The sequence below is a fragment of the Polyodon spathula genome, chromosome 21 (assembly GCF_017654505.1).
Source record: "Polyodon spathula isolate WHYD16114869_AA chromosome 21, ASM1765450v1, whole genome shotgun sequence".
Taxonomy (NCBI): Eukaryota; Metazoa; Chordata; class Actinopteri; order Acipenseriformes; family Polyodontidae; genus Polyodon; species Polyodon spathula.
In genome coordinates this window covers 29,450,785-29,476,559 of record NC_054554.1, presented here as the reverse complement: position 1 = coordinate 29,476,559, position 25,775 = coordinate 29,450,785, and the positions used below count along the sequence as shown (strand labels likewise).

At 39.0% G+C, this 25,775-nt stretch overlaps 3 protein-coding genes across 4 annotated transcripts; 2 read left to right on the top strand and 1 right to left on the bottom strand.

Moving 5' to 3' along the window:
• Positions 1–957: 957 nt before the first annotated feature.
• On the top strand, positions 958–7,685 carry LOC121296266 (sterile alpha motif domain-containing protein 9-like). Its single transcript, XM_041221606.1, has 2 exons — positions 958–961; positions 2,723–7,685. Exons 1-2 carry the CDS (start codon positions 958–960, stop codon positions 7,360–7,362), a joined length of 4,644 nt encoding a protein of 1,547 aa, XP_041077540.1. The 3' UTR covers positions 7,363–7,685.
• Positions 7,686–11,990: 4,305 nt separating this feature from the next.
• Positions 11,991–17,998, bottom strand: znf207a (zinc finger protein 207, a). 2 transcript variants are annotated; one of them, XM_041221533.1, is made up of 11 exons: positions 17,844–17,998; positions 16,833–16,959; positions 16,522–16,660; positions 16,210–16,395; positions 16,035–16,110; positions 15,872–15,942; positions 15,421–15,581; positions 14,889–14,981; positions 13,954–14,193; positions 13,586–13,748; positions 11,991–12,741 (listed from the first exon to the last, which is right to left on the bottom strand). In XM_041221533.1, the coding sequence occupies exons 1-11, from the start codon at positions 17,882–17,884 to the stop codon at positions 12,581–12,583; spliced, it is 1,458 nt and encodes a 485-aa protein (XP_041077467.1). In that variant the 5' UTR covers positions 17,885–17,998; the 3' UTR covers positions 11,991–12,580. The 2 variants fall into 2 exon arrangements, with proteins under 2 accessions (XP_041077467.1, XP_041077468.1); XM_041221534.1 differs by lacking the exon at positions 14,889–14,981 and having other exon boundaries at positions 17,844–17,997.
• Positions 17,999–19,003: 1,005 nt separating this feature from the next.
• On the top strand, positions 19,004–24,788 carry c21h17orf75 (chromosome 21 C17orf75 homolog). The gene is made up of 10 exons (XM_041222316.1): positions 19,004–19,251; positions 19,588–19,659; positions 20,158–20,283; positions 20,455–20,592; positions 21,059–21,116; positions 21,579–21,698; positions 22,120–22,184; positions 22,285–22,424; positions 23,155–23,258; positions 23,786–24,788. The coding sequence occupies exons 1-10, from the start codon at positions 19,100–19,102 to the stop codon at positions 24,002–24,004; spliced, it is 1,194 nt and encodes a 397-aa protein (XP_041078250.1). The 5' UTR covers positions 19,004–19,099; the 3' UTR covers positions 24,005–24,788.
• Positions 24,789–25,775: the final 987 nt, after the last annotated feature.

Below are 25,775 nucleotides of genomic sequence, written 5' to 3'. Positions count from 1 at the left end.
GATGCATTCAGGGTCTTAAGTTATTGTGAAGTAGCTGCATGGTTTGTTTCGAGTTATTGTTATTTATTATTTTTACCTTATACAATTTGTTGTTCTTCAGTAAAGACGTATTTGCCAAGCAGAGTTTTGATAAAGGGCACTTCAGAAGCAATTCGTGTTCAAAGTACTTTTTAAACATTTTTTATTATCGTTATTTGGCATACAGTACCAAACTGAATAGTCAAAACAAAGTGAACCGACATTCTGCTTCCCTCTAACAAAAATAGTTCCAGTGTCAAAGTCATATCTGCTTGGTTGGAAAATAAAACTTACAAAAAAAATACATTATTGTTAATAATAATAATAATAATAATAATAATAATTCAGACTTTAGGAAAGAACAAAACAACTCCTAATTACAAGATGGGATAGCAGACATACAAATACAAGTGCTCACATAAAATAAAGTGCAAAATATATAAAGTAAATAAAGGAAAAATTAATACAGTTACATCAAAATAAGTAAAACGCAAATGTGATTAGCAAACGTGCTCCCTGTTTGTAACTTTAATATAAAATATCTATATGGTGACAAATTCTCAGGAAATTTTTCTCGAGATCCTGAGATAACTTAATTTGTGATCACGAATATTATATTATACAGAATATTATGTATCAAGTTTCATGTAATTGATTGGAATGGATCCAATTTTACATGCGACTTGCTGCGTGATACCTCACAGCCTGTGTAATAGCAGAGCAATGCTGCTCTGCACCCACTATTCATAATAACAACTGAAGAAAATGTTATATATTTTTTATTTAATCCGTAAAATTACAAATTACCAGTTCATTAGAAATTTGAACATAATTCATACATTTAAACAACATTATAATCTGATTTTCTTTTTTAGGTAGGATATGTAAACATATAGGTCACCCCAATCTTCATTGTGAGTAGTATTCTGCGCTTCAAAAATGGGTAAGTATTCACAGAGCTCATTTCAACATGCTGCTTCTGTGGTGCCCTGATAAAATCTACACCTGAATCTTAATACAGCTATCAATAATGTTTCAAAATAAAAAACAAGAAAATAGCTTTTCCATCTTAGTGTTCCTATTTTACAATCCAAATTGCATTTTCATTTTTGCCTTTATTTAATTCAAATTTTAAATAAAAAAACAAAACATTAGGAACACCTTCCCGATATTGAGTTGCACCCCTTTTGCCCTCAGAACAGCCTCAATTCGTCGGGGCATGGACTCTACAAGGTGCCGAAAGCGTTCCACAGGGATGCTGGCCCATGTTGACTCCAATGCTTCCCACAGTTGTGTCAAGTTGGCTGGTAGTGGATCTTTACTCTGAATAGCTCGTTCCATCTCATCCCACAGATGCTCAATTGGATTGAGATCTGGTGACTGGGCATGGGGCATTATCCTGCTGAAAAAATCCATTAGCAGATGGATACACTGCTACCATGAAGGGATGCACCTGATTGGCAATGATGTTCAGATATCCTGTGGCATTCAAATGTTGCTCCACTTTTATCAAGGGGCCCAATGTGTGCCATGAAAACACACCCCACACCATCACACCACCACCAGCAGCCTGCAATGTTGACACGCGGCATGATGGATGCATGTACTCATGTGGTTTTCTCCATACCCTAGTTCTCCCATCAGCGTGAAACAGCAGGAACCGCGATTCATCAGACTAGACAATGCTTTTCCAATCCTCCAGTGTCCAATGTTTTCGTTCCTTAGCCCACTGCAACCGCAGTTTCTTGTGTTTTGCTCAAAGAAGTGGAACTCTGTTAGGTCGTCGGCTGCCATACCCCATTCGTGTCAAGGTACACGAGTTGTGCATTCGTTTATGGGTCTTTCGGCACCAATGTTGTACTGGACTGTCAGTTGACTAACTGTAGCCCGTCTGTTGCTCTGCACAATTCGTGTCAGCCTCCTTTGGCCTCTTTCATCAATGAGCCGTTTTTGATCACTGGCCTGCCATTGGCTGGATGTCCTTAGGGTGGTGGACCATCCTTGATACACACACGAAACTTCAAGCATGAAAAACCCAGCAGCGTTGCAGTTCTTGACACATTCAAACCGGCACGCCTGGCACCTACTACCATACCCCGTTCAAAGGCACTTAAATCTTTTGCCTTGCCTGTTTACCCTCTGAATGGCACACATACACAATCCATGTCTCAGTTGTGTCACGGCTTAAAAATCCTTTTTTAACCTGTCTCCCCTACACTGATTGAAGTGGATTTAACAGGTTACAATAAGGGATCATAGCTTTCACCTGGATTCACCTCATCAGTCTATTTCATGGAAAAAGCAGGTGTTCCTAATGTTTTGTATGTGTGTATCTATCTATCTATCTATCTGTCTGTCTATCTATCTATATATATAGTTTAAAAATATATTTAATTGCTGTTTTAAACTTATTTTTTATTAGACTTTTTTAGTGCAATGGCTAACTTGGCAGTTTTGTGTGTGTGTGTGACACACCTTGGGATCCTTATACAAATGTATTTTATTGTGATTTTCTTTTCTTTGTATTATATAGTGCTTTGTATGAAAGGCGCTATATACATAATTTGATTTGATAATATGAAAAATCTTTCAAATAGGGTTAGATGATGCTTGTAAATAGATTATGGTCTATAGTTAGCGGAAACATTGCAAATTCTTGCAAGAAGCCATTCATGAGCAACATAATTTTCCTTTTTTAATTTAGAGTTCAAAGTTCTGCCACTTGAGAAATGGACTGAAAACCATGTGAAGTCCTGGTTGGAATCAGTAGGATTGAAAGAACAATACATACAGAAACTTTATGAAGATGAAGTTACAGGGCCAGTTCTCATGGGGATAACAAAAGACTTTCTGAAAGACGAGACTGGTATGAAACCTGGTCAAATCGAGCTTCTTTTGAATAAAAGAAATGAACTGTTAAAATCTCTACAACAGCACGAGACACAAAGCAATGAGCTCCAGAAGAAAGAAGCAAAGGATTCCCCTGCTGAAAATAAAAAACCACAAGCAGAAAAGAAGAATCAGAATATGAGCATGGTGAAGGAACCAGGTCCTGCAAAGGAAGAGAGCAGTATAGAAAAAACAAAAACTGGCAGTGAGTCATCATGTAAGAGAGACTGTAACCCTCGGCCATTTGATACAGAGGACATAGACTTTAAATATGTGCAGCACACAGTCCTACAGCCAGAATCAGGAATCATAGACCGAATCACACCCTGTCATGAGTATAAGTCTTTTGCCACTGCTGCACTGTTAGATAGAACTAAATTGCAAGCAAAGTTTGCAAACGAGGTTCTCAGATTTGCCTGTGGTTGTATGAATGTTCGTACAAACGGCACAATACACTTTGGTGTCATGGACAGTGTGGAAAATACTAGTCATGTACATGGAGAAATAATTGGTGTACCTGTGAATGACAGAGACTTCTATGTTGATGCATTGGATTACATAGAGAGATGTTTCAAGACCCCTTCTGAAAAAGAAGAAGCGCGGCTCTGTATAAGGCTGCCAAAGTTCACAGAAGTCATTCACAGAGACAGCCAATTAAAACGCTGGGTGATTGAGGTAGATATTGTACCCACAGTAAAGACCGTGCGAGGTAAAGTATACTCAGTTTGTCTACCTAAATTTAATGAAAAATCAAATAAGATTGAACTTGACAAGAAAACAGTCTATCGCAGAGTTGGGGCCAAGACAGAACCAATCAGTGAAGAAGATAAGGTTGCGTTTATTCTTGGTATGCCAGACAGGGACAAGAGAAGGGAAGAAGCAGAATCCACAAGTCATCAAAATCCATCACTGAATTCTGAAGATCTGGGAAGAAAGCTGACTCTGCTTTTAACTTGCGGCAAGAAATGTATAGATAATTCCATAAGGTACATTCTTGTCACAAACAAATGGGAAGCTGACAGTTTGGAGTGTATCAACTTTTTACTGAACATGAATATCTTCTGTGTATTTGATTTTGACCCAGATTCGAAATCATCTGGATTGTGTAGTCAGTATGAGCAGCACCATGCAGCCAGCCTGCACTTCTTGCAGGATTACACCAACGAAAGTGGGCTGAGCACCAGTGAGTTTATAAAGCACTTGCACTTGTTTGAGCAAACCAGTTGGATATTCTGCAATGGGCGCAGTGATTACCTTGGTGATGAAAATTCCTGTGATGAAATGACATGGATCAAAACCAAGAAAAAACACCTAAGAAAGGCAATATCGATGATTTGCAATGAAATTCTTCCAACGGGCTCGTTTGTTGTCATTTTTCTTTTGATGTCTCCTGTTGAACAGCCACTTGTTCATACTTTCCATGAATTTTATGTTGAAATGAATGGCAATGACTATATAGTTTCCATTTCAGAATCAAAGGAAAATTATACCAAGTGGGCCAGTCAAGCACAGGCTTCTTGCAGCCCTGAAACACTTAATTTTGCAAGCATAGTTGGAATGAAAATGAGCCATGTAGATGAAACAGTCCAAAGCATACAGCCCATTCAGACACGGACAACCAAACATTTAAGGGTCTTTAACAAGGGGTTGTGTTCACTCAAAAGTGTTGAGGAAGAAAGAAAGTTTTCCCTGGAAATACTGAGTGTTGATCAATGTGATGATATCAAAAGTGTTGATGAGGACTTTATCAAAAATACTGAAAGGTATTTTTATCAAGGAGGAAAAGTACGCTGGGAACATTTTTGGCTAGCAGACAACACACATTGTGGTGAAATCATTCTTCGTGATGCATACAGAGATGTAGCAAAAATTTTAGATGACATTTTAAAATGGAATCCACCGAAAAAATCTGTGGAAAGAATCAACATATACCATCATCCAGGCAGTGGTGGAAGCACTGTTGCACGACAGCTGCTTTGGAACTTCAGAGGGGATCTGAGATGCGCAGTTGTAAAACCTTCTTACCCTGTTACAACAGTCTGTGAGCATGCCATCCAGTTGCGAGAATACGAGGAAAAGGACAGAAATAATTGTCTTCCAGTTCTCTTGTTGGTGGAAGACTGTGATGAAGAATACCTTGATGATGTGAGGCACGAATTAGCAAATGCCATTGCCTCTATGAAGATCAATCCATCAACATTATGCTTTATTCTGTTGAGCTGTAAAAGATCTAATGATCCTGAAAAGATGTACCGGGCCCTACCATTACAAACAGTTGCTGTCACACACAAACTGACTGAGAAGGAAAAGAAATTGTTTGCTCAAAAACGTAGGAACCTTGAACAACAGTACGAACCACAGTTCATCCTGACTTTTGTTTTAATGAGTGAAGAATTTGAGGAACAGTACATTAAAGACTTTGTGGAACATTTGCTACAAGATATAGATCATTTATCTCCTGTAACTCGCCTAATCGGGTATGTTGCATTACTCAATTGTTACGTGCAGAACTCCTACATCCCAGTATCTCACTGTGAAGCTTTTTTGGGGTTAGGAGTACAAAATGATAAAGTTCGACAGCATCACTTTGAAAGCCAATTAAGTGAACAGGCAAGACTTGTATTTGTTCATTTGACAGAGAATCCAACCTACATCTCTTCAATACGTATAATTCATCCCTTAGTTGCCAAGGAAATTTTGCACCAACTCTCAAGTAACAAGCAACAGAGTGCAATTGCAATGGATCTTCTTCAGGAAAAGTTGCTTTTCGAACACAGGTTTGGCAGAGATGACTTTATGAAGTTCATTAGGAATCTCTTCATAAGGCGTTACAAAAGAAGCAAGGGAGACAACACTGATAGCTTCTTTTCCCCGCTTATTGAGCATGTATGCGATGAAGAAGAAAACCCAACCAAAGCTATGGCTCTTTTGAAAGTCGCTTATACAAGTTTTGGTAAGGATCCATTCTTTGCACAACAACTTGCACGGCTACATTACACACATGAAAAATTTGAGGAGGCCAAACATTGGGCAGAAGTAGCAAAATCACACCTGCCGCATGACTCTTTCATTTTGCACACAGAAGGTCAGGTTTATAAGAAATGGTTCAATGTTAAATATGATTTACTGGTCAAAGAGGAAGCAACAGCTGAAAATACTGTCGAGATAATTGGAATTGCACTAAAGGCAACAGAATGCTTCAGAGCTTCTGAAAAAGAAGCTAAATCAGAAGGTGATTTTATTAATAACTCTGCCTATTTTGGGGAAATAGATGTTGGTTGTCGTCTTTTGCAGCTCATTTCGTCAGTTAATGTGTTTTCAAATGAAAGTGGACATTCAGAGTTGCTGCACTACCTGCTTACAGATCACATTCCAGAAGAAGTAAAAAAGCCTTGGCACAAATTACACAGCCGTTTGAAAGGTCTACAGAAAAGCTTATGTGAGGCTCTTGAATGGATTTCTGAAGATCTGAGTTACTTTCAAACTGATAAAAGTGAAGAAGAAGAAGAAGAAAAAAGTAAAGAGCAGGAACACATATACAATCCCCGGAAATGGCTGCTAAGAAAAACCTCTGTCTATGCATGGTTTTTCAGTGATACTTCATTCAAATCAGATACCCACAAACTGGATTTAGTGAATCCAGAGGGTTTAACTCAATTAATGAGACGCATGCGTATCTACCAACTTGGCGGTGGCAACATTACTACCATCCTTTCTTTACTGACCGATCACAAAACTAAAAGATCAGGGGAAAAATTGGAACAAATAATTAGCATGTATCCCGAGGACCTACAGCTAGACCCCATAGACCTGGTGAACTACATATGCTGTCAGATTGCACTAGGATGTGCTTTACCTCGTTCTCCAAAGCTTGTTACTCTACAGAAACTTCAAGAACTTAGTCTGCAGCTCTATAGCGAGAAAAACAACAGGTCTCCTGCCAGTGCCTTTTTTCTGCTTTCTTTATTGTTTTGGCCTGATGAATCACAAGACATGGCACCTAGTCAACATAAAAATAAAATCCTGACATCAGCAATCGACACTTTGAAAGACCTGCATGAAATAAAAATAAAAAATGTACCTCCAAGAAAAAAGCGAATCTTCACTCACTTTTACTTAGGACAAGGAAAAGGGCTTGACAGGTTCATTCACAGAAGCAAGCTTGAAAAATTCCTCAGTGGCACTCTAAATGAAAGGAGATTGAAGTGGCTCAGTGGTGAAGTTTGGGAAAAACCAGAAATTACCAAGCTGTTGAAACGTGTTAAAGGATGGACAGAGAAAGGTAGTGTTTTTGTACGGGGCGTCTGCAAGAATACCAAGATCAGAGTTCTCCCACTGTATTCAGCTTCAGTGTCTGATACAAATGAAAATGTAACATTCTACTTGGGCTTTTCCTTTAATGGCCCAGTTGCCTTGCGCATTGAAACCCTTAAGTCATACAACTTTAAACAATAGTTACTTTAGCTACAGTAACATTTCAAATGTTGCGTCCGATGACAGATTCTTGCAGTTTGGACTGTCTGATACTCAAAAGTTCCCACTGTAACCAAAAATAAAATTGCATATAGTGTATATATGAGAACATGTTATACTTGTTAAGTTTTTGTTTAATCTGTGTTTATCAGTAATACTGTAATGGTTAAAAAAAAGTAAATATTTTGTTACTGGGGAATTCCAAGCAATCCAATGGAAAAGTGTGTTTGTAGATTTAAATCAGTCTTTATTTTTGTAAAATTGAGTGCATTTCATGTAAACCAAAAAAAAAAAATCTAATAAAAAGCCAATATCAGAAATTCAAAGTTGTTTGATGTTGATATTTAAATAAAACATTGCCAAAGCTAGAGTATTTTTGGTTGTGCAAATTACCGCAGTTTAAAAACTGGCCATGGAAAGAGTTCATCTCTAAATGTCATTGTATAAGAGAGAAAGTTAAGCAAAAACACTAGCAATAAAATGCAAATGTAAATAAATGTAGTATGCAGAGAAAGTTCTCTATAAAAATAAACACGTGTAGTCAACACTTCAGTATTTTATTTAGTTAACATCTTACAGATATTTTGCATGTACCACAGCATCTCGGATATACTGTATAGCCCAGTTCCCTGACTGGTGCTGCACAGGACAAAAGGTTCTTTCCAAGTTTAAAGGTTGTCTTCTGTAGTTTTGATCTCCAGCAGATTCATAAGACCTTGTCATCTTTAATGCCTACTACCTTAGACATGCTATAAACCAGCTACACAAGAGTAAACAGTCACTGTCCACAAGTACAGGAAACTTTTACAAAAGTAGAATTTCACAGTAAATACATATGGGTTATTTTACTTAAGCTCTATAAAAGCAGAGAAGATTCAAACTTGAAGATGGAGAAACAAGTGAGCTTAAAAAGGTAAATACCAAGGTTGTTCATAAGGTTGTTCATGGTTAAAATCACACATGAAATGTATGCTAAATTTCACATGCAAGTGATTGAACATTCTACATACAGTAAACCCCAAGATACCTACGATTGGATACTGTATATTTTCCCATAAACTGTGTTTGAATAAAAAATTTGCAATAATTTAAAAAGGCGTACTAGGTTTTAGTTGTGACTAAAGAATATGCCCGTTGAGCTTCATTTTCTTCAGTGCATCGTTGCAGGTTTAATTGACTGACACTGGATATGTAACAAAGCTTCTCCCTTTGCAGTAATACAAAGACTGCTGCCTCCAGTTTACTGCACAGGCATCTAATCTCACATTTAGCTCAACCCCTTATACTTTGCAAATCCAAAAGCAAAACCATACCTTATGTCTGGGTAAAGTTTCAACTTAAAATAGAATAGCCCAGAACCTTAACATTGATGTATATGGGCAAGCAGCTGGTTATGGCATTTAACATTTGGTGAATTACCCAAAGCCAATCTGTGCTCCGCATGTAAACTTCAGTTGATGGCAAAGTGGTATTTCAAATGCAAGCTATTCCTTTAAGTGATAATCTATCTGATCCTTCAGCTTGGAGATACTGGAGTTACTTACCCAAAAAAAACTTACTTGTGTGAGGATTCAGACGCATATCAATCTCACAGCTCTGCCAGAAAGTTATGTTCCTGAATCAGAGGTACTGCAGTGTTAACAATTAGGAGACCCACCCCCACCTTTCAAAAAACCACTTACAACAGCAGTGTTCTTAAAGAAATATAACCTGCCCATTACTTTCTCTTTTTTTAAAAGTACAAACAAAGGTCGAGACTCGAGGCAAGACATCCATGAAAAAGGACAATAGTCAATGTGCATTCTCTCTGGATTTCTTTGTAGTACCAGTAAATGTTTGACAGCAGGAGAAACTTTTATTGCTGTTTGCAAATACAGAATTAAAAACAAACAAAATACATCTTTACACAGGAATTGCATGTTTATTTGAACAGGAAAGAAAACCTAGATACTTTAACTATTCATGGAAAGACAAGACCATTTCAACAAAATATATTCTGCTTAGGAATAGCAGGTACTTACAGATTAAACTAACCTGTACTGCCAGTGTTCTGGGCTTTTCCTTCAATACCAGTAAATAGCAAGTGCTGAAACGTTGCTGCTACAGTTAACAGAAACACAAATTACATTAAAATGGCTGAAGAACTGAACTGGCATTCTCTTGACTTCTATTACCAATGCCACTGTAGAAGTCTGGTAATAGAGGGCCAAGTGTCTGTTTAAGCAAGAATACCCAGCACATGAGGAAGTTACCAACTCGTTATGCACTCTAGTTCATAATTCCAAAAATGGAGGGTGTTATTGCCATCAAGTCAAAGAAACCATTATATTTTTGTAACACTAAATGTTTGCTTTTGAACTAGTAGGTGGCAAGTGTGGGGTGGGATAAGTCCTCCCCTTTTTCTGATAGCTCATCTTTTAAAATTTAAATTTCATGCCACTGACAACTGACATTAAATTTAGACACACCCAAGGGTTTCAAGTAAGACTAGTGAAAACTGAAATAGTTTTGTATATCAGCAAGTTTCACAGCTTCAATAAACTGTTTAATCAAATATGGTTGGTTTAAGGGAGCAGATAGTATGTACACTGCGCAGTTTTACAAGCTCTGAATCTACTTGCACACTGATAGTTTAAGCAAAAACTTAAAGCAGGGTCAAGCAACCTTAATTTTTCACCCATGGAGAAGAAACATTCCAGAGAAATATAAAAGCTTGAACACAATGTGTGGAATGATAAAAGCAAGTCAGTCCAATATTCCTGCCAGTACTTCCATCTGTTCTGACTATTCAAAATAGCTCTAATTTGTATATGGTTATATTAAACAAACCAGTGCTTTGAGGAGGAAAAAAAACCCTTATACTGAGCCAACATATGTAGATAAACCCATTAGTAATTTCAATTAACTTATGTGAGCTCTACATTACGATTAGGAAAACTTCTCGTTTTCACAACACATGATCCCAAGTTTAAAATAAGGTAGAATTGTTTAGCATGTGCAGTATACAAGTGTTGTGCCAAAGCTGTGATTAAACAAATTCACACGCGGGAGTCAAACTTAATTTTGTAACCATTAAGTTAAATTTCATTCGGAACTAATTGTGATAGAGCCATTCATGTTTAAGTTGCAATCCAGCAACGCTTTAGCTACAATGCAGAACTGCTGCAGTGCTTGACGAATAGAGACAATTAAAATGGAATAACCTTTAAGAGGTATATTACACTTCATTTCGGTCAACACTAATGTAGAGCCCATCATACTCTATGGAATAAAAGCCTAACTTGTACAAAAAAAAACAAGGGCCTTCACCAAACTTGCTACAAGTTTGGGGACATGGAAATCCAACAGCCTGAAAGCTGTGAAAGCCCTTGAATAAATAAAATGAAAAATCTGACTTGCCTCAGACTGTACAGGGCAACACTGAGACTGCCTCAGCCTGTCCCATGGCATTGCTACAGGGAGAAGAAAAATCCTAATTTTAGCAACCAAAATTTAACTATTACAAGCAACATGCAATTAAATAATTTTTCACCAGGCAAGCGGTCTATTAGACTAGCCACTTTACTAATCTTCAGCAAGAAACTGCCAGGAGAAAGGAAAAAAAATAATGCCCTTTTAATTAAGATATGTAAACTATTAGACTTCAATAAAAAATTGGCACATTAGATCATTCAGAAGTGTAACAGGAAAAAACTATGGATGCCTTAGGCCAGAATATCCTGACAACACAGAAAAATGATATACCCATATTAAGCCTAGACATCTACTTCAAAAGCACTAGGCTTTTAAGGATTGAATATCAGTAAGGGAAATTCCAAGACAGATGGAAGAATCACTTGGGTTACCGCAGTTCACTAAAGAATTATAGTAGTAATTCCAATTGATAGCCAAAATGTGTAAGAATCTTAGATGTGCCAATTTTAAAAATCTAACTAATAATTAAACAAAAATAAAAATGTAATAAATATAAATGTTAACAAGCGGTTTGGGTGACAACAATGTAGAAATTTATGATATTTGACTAACAAGACCCTTTACTCCTAATATCTAAACATACAAATTCCTGTTTGCTTAGTTTTATTTTTTTGTGGTGCTTTCCTATCTATTTCCAATACTTTGGATTGTACTACCAATTGCAAATGTTAACTTCCTGGAAAATACCAGTCACCTGTTGAGTATAGTGAAACATGCAGCATTTTGTGTAAGGTGAGGGCAGGGGTTGGTGGGTAATAGGCAGACTTGTTTCTGGGAATAAATCACATTCCTGTTACACTGACCAGATTCACTGCGTTAGGTTCGGAACCACCATGAGCATGTGGACCCTTTTGGGGATTTAACAGTATTCTGCATTTGGGCTGAATCCAGTGGAAAGGCTCAATAGTTTGTTATCTGTAACACTGTTCTATCAGCGATACCTGTGGTCACATTTCTAACTACACTAATGTGTTTCAGTGACCTCAGCTACTTCACTTAAAAAGATACAGATTAATGGGACTCATGTTTGAAAATTCTTGTGTTCATAAACATTGCACATCATACACACACACACACTGCTGGGTACAAACCTTTATGCTGGGTTCCTTTGCTGGTCATGAAAAAAACAACCGAAGTTTTCATCACGTTTTATTACAATGAATTTTACAACAGTACAGAAATAAATCACAAGATCTATTCTGATGCCAAAGAAAACCCTGCAACAGGACAAATCTAAATACATGTAACATTGTGTCACACTGAGACGTAACATACAGATACTCTGAAATGGTACCTGAAGCCCTCACCAAACAATGTTGGGGACATGAAGTCCAACAGCACATAAAGTGCTGTGAAGGCCTCACATTCTGTATAGCAATGTAATTCACAGAACTTGCCTTTAAAAGGTGGTATGTTCATGTAACTCCAGCGCCTTCAAAATATTACGAACCATATTTACTAAACTTCACTTCTAAAAACCTAAACGAAACATGGAAAAGAAAAAGCCACACAGTATCAAATGCAACAAGTTTTTTTTGTTTGTTTTGTTCAAATAATGTTATGTAAAACATGAATGTCCCATGCGTTGCAAACTTTCTCATCAGTTGTTTTGTTTTGGTTTTAAGTCGCAATGAAGCCTTAACTTCACTGAAGTTTGGCTACTAAAAACACCACAAGATGAGAAAAGGTTTAATCTCCAAACCTATTAAGAGACGGAGGATCAGCTTCAATATCGGCCTCCTTGCGACATTACAGGAGGTCTCATTCCCATTGGTGGTCGGGGAGGCCCGCCTTGGAAGGGGGGGACCATGGGATGCCCTTGTCCATATGGAGGCATCCCTCCAGGCATGTAGCCTGGCATTCCCTGGGGAGGACCACCATACTGCCCTGTTTTTTAAAAAAAAAAAAAAAAAAAAAAAAGAAAGTGGGTGGTCAATCAAATGTATGCAGTTGCTGATTTAAATACACAATCCAGAAGTGTCAGTATGAGAAACTTAATTCAGTAGCACTTCAATATACATTTTACATATCTTCGTGCAACTGCAACAAGATACCAATTAGAATCAAATATAAAAAAGTGTGAAATAGACTTCATAATGCTGCATTACAGAACTGTATGCTATTTTTCTTCAAATCGCTTAAATTGCAACAAAACTTGATCAAAAGAATTGTATTTAAAAACATGTTTTGCCGAGTCACATTTTCAGGATGGAAAAAACGCGACGTACACATTAACACAATTTGCTTAAGACTTGCAATATTTACGTGCATTCACTGCACGTACAACATGCCAAGATGTAGCTATAAAAGTGGAGAGTTCTCAGCTTGCATGTCTCATTGATGCTCACTGTAAAACACATTTGAAGTTATGCCTAGACTTATCAAGGCTCAAAAGAATAATGCTATTGGACATTTGGAAACTGGTGAATCTCAGTCTGCCGTGGCACAGAGTCTGAATGTTTCCCAGAGCACTAAAGGACGACTTTGGCACAGATACCAGCAATGTGGAATACCACTTGACCACCCACGATCCGGTAGACCACGTACGACAATTGGAACAGTCATACTAATGCTATAAAATGTACATTTTTTTTTTTTTTTTTTTTTTAAGAGTATATAACTGGTAAGACTACAACCTACAGTTTATTATGACTGAGAATTGCTTCTCAGAATGCACATATTTAGGGTCACTAATTGCTGCAAAGGTTAGAGTTACATGCGAGAGCATTACCATGTGGGGGCATTGGATGTCTCATTCCAGGCTGCTGTGGGGGCATGCCTTGCTGTGGGTGCATCATGCCCCCCATTGGCCCAACAGGCGGAGCCCCCATAGGTGGCTGCCCTTGTCTAGGTAAATTTCGCTGATATTTAGGCAGCTGTGCTCTTCTTTCCTCCTACAAAGAAATAAAATGACAAAAAGCAGTTTAGCGGTTTGCAACAATGGATACACAACAGTAAAAAAAAAACAAAAAAAAAAAACAAACAAGCAACACATTGATAAAGATCAATAACTACTACATTTTATTACGTCTACTTTGACCTAATGGATATATATATTACTTACTGTTGAAGATTTAAAAAATACATGCAAGAACTTACCAATGAAATATCCTCATCAGGGTGGATCAACTTACTAGTTGCACTCGTTGTAGTGAGGGTAGCAGGCTTACTTGTGACAGTAGCTGGAGGTTTAGATACAGTGCTGTTTGTTGCATTAGTGGTCAAAGCTGTGGACTGGGTGTATGCTGGGAATGTTGGTTTAGGGGGCTCTGCAGATGTTGCAGGCGTATTAAGAGGTTTGAAATCAGTACCAACTGGTCCTGACACTGCCTGCTGAGCCTGTTAAACAGAAACAAATGTAAGTCAGTAAAAAACACAAATATAACAAGAACAGAGACCAAATTACATTTTTAGGCATCAGCAACAAGGAAAAAGACCCACTGCAAAGCTCACCAACTACAATCTAAAAAACACCCACCAATTTATCTTTAATAATGTCATGCTTTATAAATGGTACAATAGATGCAGTAAAGCTGTAAACACTTCAATACTGCACTCTGTAGCTCAAACAAGGAGGATACTTTGCTACAACAGGACTAAGTAATGCAGAGCAAAGCTAAGTTCAACACAAATCTGTGCGTACGGGTTCCCGTAATGTAAAATAGTCTTTGGCAACTATCCTCCCCAAAACAAAAAAAAACAAACAAAAAAAGCAGCACTAAAACTTCACAGATTTGTACTGAACCCCCATTTGAGACTATTAAGACTGTTTAAACATGCAGCAAAAACCACACAAAGGGGATCATCTACTGAGAAAAATCAATTCACTGGGTTAAGTTGCAAAGCATGTTTAAATTAAAATAAGTGGCTTGAGATTTATATTTCTATGTTTAGATATTCCTGAAGATGTAATATCAATGCATTTCATAAATGCATCACAGGTTATCAATGCACTTTATTCACTGCATGCCATTGCAAGTATTTGTAAAGCACTAATTTCACAAATTGAAGTTTATCTGCAAGCTCCTGCATACTTGTGCTGTGCTAGGAAACAGAGGTTTAGAAGATGCTGACACTGTGTCTGCACTGGATGAAGCTGAACTTGTGCTTGGAACATGAGTCCCCATCTGAAGCATAAAGAAAGAGCAAACAGTGAAAACCCAAGTCACAAATGGGTGGGGAAAAACTGAAGCTTCTATTTTAGGTCCTTGTTTAAAAAAAAAAAAAAAAAAAAAAAAAGAGCATTAACATTACATGAAGTTCGATTCGGGAGCCTGTCAACAGGATGAAACGCTCATGTTTTAGTTTCTGATGCCGACTGATTTATTAAAATATCCAGGTTTTTAATACTAAAGGCGGCTCAGCTCTGAAGTTTCAAAGTTTTAGGGCATCCATGTGTACAGTCCACTAAATAAACAAGTGTACTGTTGTAATTAACTGCAACTAGTTAATTTTACTATCATGTCAGTATTTACAATGTGCCCATAGATGCATTCAGAAGGCTTTGTAGGAGTTTATGTACAAAGGGTTCCAGTGTAAAAACAAAATGACCCATGCATGTCATACCTGTCCTGCACTGGGAAACAGTGGTTTCGTGACGGGGGGCTGTGGATTAGGTGCTGTTGCCACAGGTTGCGCAGGCCTGCTTAGCAAGCCTTGAGCAGTAACTGGAGGACCTTGTCCCATAAGAGGCATACCTGGACGAGGCCCTACAGGTGGAGGCATACCTGGTGGGGGAGGAAAAAACAAACGAAAAGATATAAACTGAATTCATTCAAACTGGGAACAAAGACCAACCTGCAAATCAGCATAAACATAGGCTTATTTATTGCAATTGTTTTTTTGTTTTAAGAGGCAAAACAAAACCTGGAAGTAGCTTAAGTACACAATAGCCAGATAAATAATGTAACACCTCTCTACAATTTGAATGGCAGAAGTATGAAAGAAAGCTTGCACAGTGCCCAATTTAAAAGGATCAGTATTTTTAATTGGTTACCGAACGTTAAGCAACACTCACCATGATGCATGCCATGCATCATAGGGGGCATACCAGGTCCAGGAGGCATCATGCCACCCATTGGCATCATTCTGTAAAAACAGAAATTATTACTGTAAATCAAGAAAATATGCCCCAGTGGAACAGCTGAGCAATTATCTTAAATGTGGAATATCTGACTTACCCAGGTGGCATGCCAGGCATAACTGGGGGCATCCCAGGCATCATATGTGGAACTCCTGGCATCATGGGTGGCATGCCTACAAAAAGAAACCTATTTAATTAGGATTGTCCTTTCTGAAATACAGCAATGTAAATTCAGCTAAACAGGGCTGAAGGTTGAATGCTGCATAAAGTACCTGAATAGTTACTGGGAGGCATTCCTGGTGCCCCCGGTACTGGTGGCATTCCTGGCTGCGTCATCGGAGGCATGTAACTCTGCTGGGGCTGCACAGTCTGCTGCTGGAAAGAGGGCCCAGCTTCTTCATCATCGTCGAAATCGTCAGAGTCATCCGCATTATTTTGTTTCTTTTTTTGACTTTCAGCTATTAAAAGATAACGGGAGATAAACATATTTACCAAAGGGTAGTACCTGACTTGGTGTCAATCTTCAGATGTATCTAGTAGTCAATGGACGGGAGCGAAGGCAGCGACAGTTCTGAAGCCTTTACCTTGTGTTTTCTGCTCCAGTACCCTTCTCCTTTCTTCCATATCTTTTTCCGGTATGCCTTCCATGCCATAAATTTCCAGTTCAATGTCCGTTCTTCCTGGTATTGCATTAGGTACGCCATCTATTGTTTCTTTATGTACCTACATTTAAAGCAACAGGAATGAGAATGCAGCACACAAACACCTGGTTACCACTAGTTCAAATTTATTTGGGAATTCCACTGCAAGGGCCCAAAACTAGCTTTTAACTTTGCAATATATGCAACAAAGAGAGAATTAAAACACATAAAAAGCAATGTAAATGTGCACTTACCTGCATACAGTGTATAGCTAAACCTGGGCCTGTATACAATTTCTTGTGACAAATATGGCATTTGAAGTGCTTTGCTTTCTGGTGTTGAATAAGAATTTTCTCATCATCAAAATCTCTGTTGCAGTACCTGTGTATCTGGAGTCAAGGTCAACAGTGTTCCTGAGCATAAATCTAATAGTCAAATACAACTAAGCCAATACCTTATATTTAAATACAATTACACCACAGGCCTGTTTTTCACCATTAACACAGGTATACAATTTACGCAAAAAAAAATCTGCATTTTAGTCAAACACACTGTTGTCATTATTATTGTCTAACAGGGTTTAAGACCAACCATTTATCTAAAAGTGTTCTCAGTGTCTATGCGGGTTACAGTATACTTCAAATCACACGCAAGTACGGAATAACAAACAAGTAATCACCACACTACTGGGCAAAACTTTACACAACACTTGCGTTTGTGATGTGATGGCATAATATATATATTTTTTTCAAATAAAAAAATGGATTTTTGTTTCTAACTTCTAGAATTAGGAGGTGCGTACCACTACACCGGAAATCATGCAATACACCCAACACCCACCCTTCGTGAGTTTCACACTTCATTTCTAGAGTTTAAAAGTAATTAGTAAGCTTTTCTATCTTGCTTCAAAAAGCAAATTCTGAAAAAAAAAAAAAAAAAAAAAAAAAAAAAAAAAACAAAATGTAACGATTTTCTTTTTTTTTTTTTGAAGCAGGGCCACACGCTGCAAAACCCAAGCGAAAATGTTTTTAAAAAATACTTAATAAACACATTTGTTACAACAAAGTACAAATACTAAAAAAAACAAATCCATAAATAAACACGCCACAAGGCACGACCGCTCTGCGAGGCGCTGAAGGCACATCCCAGTCTTTGTCCGCCAACACACCAGTAGCTTAACCATAATGGCGGAGTAACATTCACCGTCAAAATCCATGAACTCTTCGCAGAGTCAAAACACTTCGGTTATTTTACCTAAAGGATACCAGCACCAGGGCTTCATTTGCTTCTTCTTCTTCCTACCCATGATATCGACGAGCGGGGGTTTTAAGAATTAAAAATAATAATAATAATAACCTGAGCGAGTCCGATCCAACCGCGTCCACAGCGAAGCCAACACAGAAAATGGCGGCTCGGGCTGCGACTTCCCACGATGCCGCACGAGGTGGTTAATATTCATGAGGAGGGGCGGGGCCAGTTTAGTTGGCTTCTGAAGGTTTGCAAAGTCCTGATCGGTGTCTGCTGCAGAAATGACTGCCATGCTGTTAGCTAAGGACTGGATAAATGGTGTCAGACCTGACAGACTTGTTATATTCTCAGACTCCATGGCGTCTACTGTGGCAAATGAGTAAGGGGTATCTAAAGCTAGACAGGATATAGTATGGGAAATCAGACATCTGTGTAACCAGTTGTTGTTGTGGGTTTTATTTGGATTCCTGCGCATATCGGAATAAGAAGAAATGAAACAGCAGATTTAACGGCAAAAAAAAAAGCATCACAACAGGATGCAACAGACATGAATATTTCATTGGGACATAGGTGCACAGTACTGTCAAGAGGAAGGATTTGATAACATGGCAAGAACAGCAGAATAGTGATGAAAATAATATATAAAATATATATTCCACAGAGAAGAAAGATAATGGGGAAATTGAGACAGGAAGGATTGACAAGTACTGTGTATTTAGACTTTTTAAAACATTACCACAGAGGGTATTTCACAAAACATAATAATTAAGTACATACAGTTTACAGCTCCATTTAGAAGTAAAATAAATATTTGTGTTCTGTTATATGACCAGTAGTTGCTGGCAACGAGTCACATCAATGATTCGAGCAGCCACCCTTTCGGAGAAACACTCGGGAGTATATTCTATTGTACAACAAAAAGAGATATCTAAGCAGAAATATTTTATATACATTTTGTTTTAGGAAAAAAAAAAAAAAAACCCTTACAGTTATATAAAGCAACGAGGTTATATATAATGTATACACAAGTGCGCATAACCGCATCAATTTCCATGCCGTCCTATATTTGAGAGGTGGGCAGTTTTGAAAACTCCGCTATACAAGGAAGCTGAACTCTTGTGAATAACAACGTGCCTCTGCTGGGGAACCCTTGATGCGTGTCTTTACACTAACCCGGAAACCAAAAAGAGACGCACTTGCACTTCCTCGTAAACAGTCTTACGTCTTTAACACACGGATTGAGCCAAGGAGACACGTATACATATATGTAGCTATGCTCACTTCTCAGTCTTCCTTCCAGGACTCTGTAGATGGAGACGAGAAGGACACGGAGCTGGAGTCGGAGGGGTGTCTAATTGACCCCGTGACAACACCGCAACAATCAAGCAATTCGTACTATGCTCTGTATTTCTACCAGAGCTCCAGGTAAACGTGAAAATGAAGATTACAGAAGAGCACAGAGCTAAATACATTCAGTGAAACGCCAATGCAGTATTCATTTTTCGGACACTCACTGGCGTATAGTGTACAGTAGCTATTTGTTATTTATTATTATTATTATTATTATTATTATTATTATTATTATTATTATTATTATGTAGTTGTTACTTCATCTGGGTATGTCATCTGTCAAAATGTTTCATCACGTTCGTTGTGCTTTTGAATTGAGATGAGCACATGTATGGAAGACGTGCTGTATGTTAATTATTTAGCATTTTGATTGTATTAACGAAGGCATGTAACCGTATTGCGTCCTTTTAGACTGCATGGAGCAGATGACAGTGAGGCAGGGAGCCACGGGAAACCTGTATCCACACCCGGGGATGAGTTTAGGTAAAGTAAACTATACACACACTGGTGGGTCCAGGGATGGAACAGAGACACCCATTGCATAGCGGCTTGATCCATTCACTACGAGTTTAATGAGACACACCGGAGCCTGCTACAGATACACACTGTGGTAGTCAAGCTCCTAGCAAAACCTGGAATGGGTCAAACTGCTATGCAATAGGATTCTATCATTTCCATCCCGGGTCATTTTTTTCTGAGCTGTTTAAAGAGTGCCCTGGATGGTGTTCCAGAAACATTATGTTGTGACCGGCCTGAGATATGGGGTATGGGGAACCCCTTTTTGGGTTTTGTAAGCTGGACAACCAAAGTGAATTTGTTGTCCATTCAATCAGCCAGAGTTGTTCTGAGCCGTGCTGGCATGGTGACATATCTGCACAGGCTGGAACACTCGTCAGCCAATGAGACTACTCCTGTAGTCTGTCCATTTTACAAAGACACTTATGGCCTAACTGTTTTAAACTGTACTTTTGCTGCCTGCAGTCTTTCCCTGGGTGACACCAACCTGCCAGCCGAGGCTGAGCCAGAGCTGCAGAGTTATGTTTCCAGGCGTCTGAGCAAAGGAGCGCTTCTAGGAGGCATGGGGAACATAGCGACTGTGCCACTGAGGTAAGCGGTGCACTGTCAGAACCAAACATTGAGGCTAAATTCCTAGTGGTCTGCTGCAATCAGCAATAGTTTTGAGAAAGATGTTTTTTAAAACTGCGAAATAAAGAGACAAACGCAGATATTTTAAATTGTTACCAGTGCTGCTCTGCCTTTTTAACATCCTTTTTTTAGTGTTCCAGAACAAGCGCTTGGTTGCTATTGCTGTCTGGTGCAGCAAGACAAGTTACAGGACCAGGCCGGCGCAGCAGGTGGGATCAGCACTGATTTTGTCATCTGTTTCCTAGGGGGCTCGGAGAAGGGCCTTGAACAATATCCTTTCAGCAACACAGTGCTGTGCCAGCTTGCTGTTACACACCAGGGTCTATTCAACTGATCTAAATACTGCCATTATTAAATTATTAGAAAAATGGAAAAAAATAATGTCTGCGTGAGAGTCTCTAAGGTATTTTTGTCTTTAAGAGTAGTGCCTATTTTAACATTTAACCATGGCAGTACTTAGATAAACTGAGCAATGTCTTTAATTAGCAAAGGTATTTTCTGTGGTATGATTCCAAGGATTGAAATCAGACTCCTATTGTGTAACAGTTTCACCCATTCTAGGTTTGATTAACCCCAGTATAAAGGTAACAAGCTCAGGTATATCTTATTAAACTGAGTTAAACCAGGAATGGATCAAACTGCTATGCAGTGGGGGTCTTATTCCAACATTGTAACACATAGACCTAGCATGCAAATTGCTGAAACATAGTGAAGCTTTCCTGAATACAGAAAGTACTTTCAGGTTGGAGCTGGATACTTACGTGCATGGATTGCAAAGGTCTCTGAGTCCAGAGGTAATGTACATTCTTTGTGATCATATACCAGTTATGTTTAATGTAGTACAGACCTGTATACTGTATGACTCATTTGAAGGTTTTTAATTGAAAAAGACTGCAACGACAGTCTCTAGCATTAGAAGCAGGTGCAGTCACAATGCAGCATATTGATGTGTTTTAAACCTGCAAAATCTTTAATGTGCAGGAAACCACTGACACTGTGCAGTTGCTACTTTTTAGCCAGGACATTTTTCCCCTTTTTTTCCCATTGGTGATATTTGCATATATTTGAATTGCTCTATAACAATTTCTACGTAATCAACAGAGCTGTCTTAGCCAAAAAGTTCAGACAGCTCTGATGCAGGGCCTTCCTGTTGCTTTTTTGTTTTTCTAAGTTACTGTTGCAATAGATATTCTGTGGCTGTGCTGGGTAGCAATGTGTCCCTTCGTTGTAATTCCTCTTCCATTTCTGTCCGGCAGCTGAGTGACTTAGAGACCCACATCAGGCCTTACTTGAGCAGCTGGTACGAGGAGTGTGTAATGCACATACAAAGAGTGGTACAGCTGACCCAGGACAAGGTTTCCTTTCTGCTGCATGCTGTGAGTATTCAGATTCATGCCTATTCTAGCAGTTAAAGCTGCTGCCCCTAAGACTTCCAAACCCATACTGCTTTTCTTTATTACCCTCGTTGTTGTCTAGTTGCAACTTTTCATTTCCTAATCTGTGCTTTGCTAGCGCAGAAAGCTAATGACCTATTTGTGCAATGTGTATTTTGTCAACTTAGTGGGTCTGTTTCACTGTGTATCAAGGTACAGCCTGTAAAATGCAATGCCTGCTACCACTGGTCTTGATTCCACATCCTGGATATGCTGTTTTAATGAGGTTTTATCATATTTAATGTATAGTGATATATTACTAATAATAATAACAAATTATATACTCAACCTTTCTGGAAACCTGCACATCAGTATTTTTATTTTTTTTTAACTAACACACGGAAAAACAACTTTTATGCTCAAGGCTTTGAGTCACACTCACGTGGAAGTCGTAGGAGGAGAAGACAAAGTCAAAAAGGATATCAACAGGTAAAAAAAAAAAAAAATCTAACCTTTGAGTCCGCAAGAACCGAAATGTCGGTTTTTTGGAAATGCACTCAGATTAAAGGGTTAACATGTCCGTTGCCAGGTTTCTAAACGCCGCCAGTTTCCAGGGTCTGATTCACGAAGACACCACGGCAGCCACTCTGTGTAATGCATTATCAGAGGAGCCCCAGAAAGATGTGACTATAGACTGCAGCCAGCAGCAGCCTCAGTTCCTGAACGCAGGTGACTCACTCAATTACAGATTTACCATCCCTTTGGAATAACCGCCATTATGATAACACGTGGTAACGCATATCCTATAATATATCTCATGCAGTGTAATGTGTTCTACATTGTGCATATTGCTTTGCATAGCTCTTCCTTGTGCAGGCATCATGCTTTATTCTTACCTGGAATTTATGGTCAAGATTTGAAGTGTTTAGAGGGCACATCCGGTAAAGGCACTCCGCGTGGTGCAGGATGCACCATATAGCTTGGACATTACCGGTTTGAGTCCAGGCTATTCCACTGCCTACTGTGGACGGGAGTTCCCAAGGGGTGGCGCACAATTGGCCAAGCGCCGCCTGGGGATGGGAGGGCTTAGGTCGGTCAGGGTGTCCTCGGCTCACTGCACACCAGCGACCCCTGTAGTCTGGGCGCCTGCGGGCTTGCCTGTAAGCTGCCCAGAGCTGTGTTGTCCTCCGCCGCTGTAGCTCTGAGGTGGCTGCATAGCGAGTCTGCAGTGGGAAAGAAGCAGTCGGTTGACAGCACACGCTTCAGAGGACAGCGTGTGTTCATCTTCAACGCTCCCGAGTCAGTGCAGGGGTGGTAGCGGTGAGCTGAGCCTAAAAATAATTGGATATTCTAAATTGGGAGAAAATACAAAAAAGAATTGTTGACTGCTAAGTTTTAAAAATATATGTTTTTGTGTTTTTAAAATGCCAGTGTCTGACTGAGCTCCGTTCCCTCACAGGCAGTAACCGGTTTTGTGAAAGTTGGGTCCAGGCCTTTCTGAACGGGGCGGACGGGGGCAATCCATTCCTTCTGAGACAGATTCTTGAAAACTTTAAACTAAAGGTACTACTGTAGCAATTAGATAAAACAGACTATCAGTGACCAAAAGTGAAAGGCTTTCATTAAGTTTTGAAAGGGTTTCTTTTCAAGGCGTTCTCGTTAATTTGTTAAGATTTGCCATATTTATGAGGAGTCTTTCAAATACTGCTCATTTTTGTCTGTCAATTTTTTCCTTTTTTTTCTTAAGGACCAGAGAGAAACTCAATTTACGGCACGTAAGCAACAGGTTTTCCAGGCCGTTTGTGTTCTCTATATATGTAGAAGATATGATCATATTTTAAATTGGAGACAATATTTTAAAGTAGGAATTTGGAATCGTTGGCCCCTTGTATGGCATCATTAGCCTTGTTTTTGGAAAATTCCCAATTGCACACCTGAGACCTGGGTATCACTGGAATCCATTGCGCTAGGTGGGGTTCATTGATAGAAGGCAAAGCAACATAAATATGAATGAAAATAGCAATCAGCTGGTGCAGGGGAAGGTAAAACGCAGACACTCTTTCTGAACCCAACTCCTGCTGTGCTTCCAGGCAATCCAAGACCTGAACAACCTGAAGAGGCTCATCCAGCAGGCCGAGATGAACCACTACGCCTTGTTCAGGTGCTACGTGTTTCTGAGGCACTGCGGGAACGGAGACGTGCTCCTGCACAACGTGAAGGTGGAGCACGCCGAGATGCCAGAGGCGCATAAGATAGTGCAGGTGCTGGAGGAGTTCATGTATGAAGAGGGCTCCACTAGCCTTCAGTAACTGAGCAGGACCCTCTTTGCAAAGGGGAGACTCGAGTGACCCCACCACCACCCAGTCTGACCCCCTAACCCTGATACCTGTTCCTTACAATGCTGTGCTCTCTTTTAATAAACACTACAAGCTGTCGGGAAGGATTTCGTGAATATAGAGTTGTGAGTTAAATGTGGGGGGAAAGAAAAGGTTCTAATGCATACATGTTGCGATGTTGTGTGGGTTTGCTGCCCTTCCCCTCTTGTCTTGCTGTTCCAGGGGTGAAGCGGAGGTGCTCGTTGTGGAGGTTCCCATTGATTACCTAATTACTGTGTCAGATGCTTTTCAGATTTTACATTCTAGAAGACTCCACTGCAGCCCACGCTCACCCACCCACCGCTTCACAAGCCTAGCTCGGCTTTTCATGTTTACCAGGCTTGTGCTTTTTATTAACACTGAAGGGCTTTTTCGGCATCCTGAAAAAGATAGATAAATGAGCCGTTTACAGAGAAGTGACCTGATGCTAAGAGCTCCTGAAGGGCTCATGAGGCTTGCACAGCAGAGCACTGCTTGCATTCATTACAAATACAAATAGCTGTTTTTGTTGGGGAATAACATCCAGATGAGCTCTCTAGTTAAACTGGAAATAGATGCTGCAACTGTATTAACCAAATAAAGAAACTTATAAGAAACAGAAAGTTTGACATACTGTATTTTGTATATAATATTGAGTGCATTGCACTGTCTTTCAGCCCATGTCCCCTGTATTAAAAAATGCCCACTTGGAAATACATTAAAGATTAAAAATGTCATGAAATAACTTCGTTGTGACAGAATGTGTTTTTTGTTCATTTAAAAAAACCTAACAATATGTTTTGATTGAATTGACACATTTTTGTGGTCGTTTTACAGAATCAAACTGTAAATGTTGCATTGCTCCACATTATCTCACAAAGGTTTTCCTTCCCCCAGATAAAGTGAATTCAGCTGGGCCCTTCCTGTGTTTCAGGATTACGATCAACGGCTTCTGCGAACCACGGCACCTAAACTTCTCAGTCATGTCAGGATGGCAGACAAATCCATCTTGTTTTTACAAACTCAGTGTTTGAAAAGGAATAATAATAAAAAAACGAAAATCAATCGCAGCAAACCCACATACATTTTGTATGAGCTCTGCTTTCCCTGATTGCAATTTCTGTGATTCTTCAGCCACCTCTCAAACTGCATTTGTACTGAATGTTTTGTTCATGCAAACTACACAATACCCAGCATTTTCAGCAAACCTCATGCATTTTGTAGTTTTTCATTTTGTATATTTCCAATACACAGATTTTAAGATCTATCAACAGTAAGATTTTTCAATACTTTTTACAGGTACAAAGTCGTTATTTCATGTTTTTAATGAGTATATCTTTCTGTTTACAGTTTCTAGTTAATGATAAAACTGATCAAATGGGAGTTTGCTTGTGTTGAATTCCAATTTATTTATTTATTTTTTCAGGCTAGTTTTGATTTGTTATTGAAAGCTAGCAAATAATAAATCCTGACCACTGAGGCATGCTGTATCAGCAGACCAGGAACACAGGATTAAATCAAATTCAGCTCCATACAGTGTGCAGCAAAGCCAGCAGCTTGCTTTCATTTCAATTTGGAATCACAATGCACTCATAAGCAATCAATTACACCACAAATATTAGCAGTGACTATGACGACTAATACCCCGTTCATACTAGCTATATCATGCATAACCGTAGCGTTTGTGATTCAAATGCATTATTCATAGTGTAAAAGGTGTAAGAGT

What these genes read in the sequence shown, in the direction of transcription:
- znf207a (XM_041221533.1), bottom strand. Translation starts at nt 17,884, where the DNA reads ATGGGTAGGAAGAAGAAGAAGCAAATGAAGCCCTGGTGCTG. An exon ending in GATGCATGGCATGCATCATG is followed by an intron (nt 15,582 to 15,871) that starts GTGAGTGTTGCT and finishes CTCCCCCACCAG; the next exon opens with GTATGCCTCCACCTGTAGGG. An exon ending in TGTTTCCCAGTGCAGGACAG is followed by an intron (nt 14,982 to 15,420) that starts GTATGACATGCA and finishes TTTATGCTTCAG; the next exon opens with ATGGGGACTCATGTTCCAAG.
- c21h17orf75 (XM_041222316.1), top strand. Translation starts at nt 19,100, where the DNA reads ATGCTCACTTCTCAGTCTTCCTTCCAGGACTCTGTAGATGGAGACGAG. An exon ending in ACACCCGGGGATGAGTTTAG is followed by an intron (nt 19,660 to 20,157) that starts GTAAAGTAAACT and finishes TGCTGCCTGCAG; the next exon opens with TCTTTCCCTGGGTGACACCA. An exon ending in TCGGAGAAGGGCCTTGAACA is followed by an intron (nt 20,593 to 21,058) that starts ATATCCTTTCAG and finishes TACAGAAAGTAC; the next exon opens with TTTCAGGTTGGAGCTGGATA.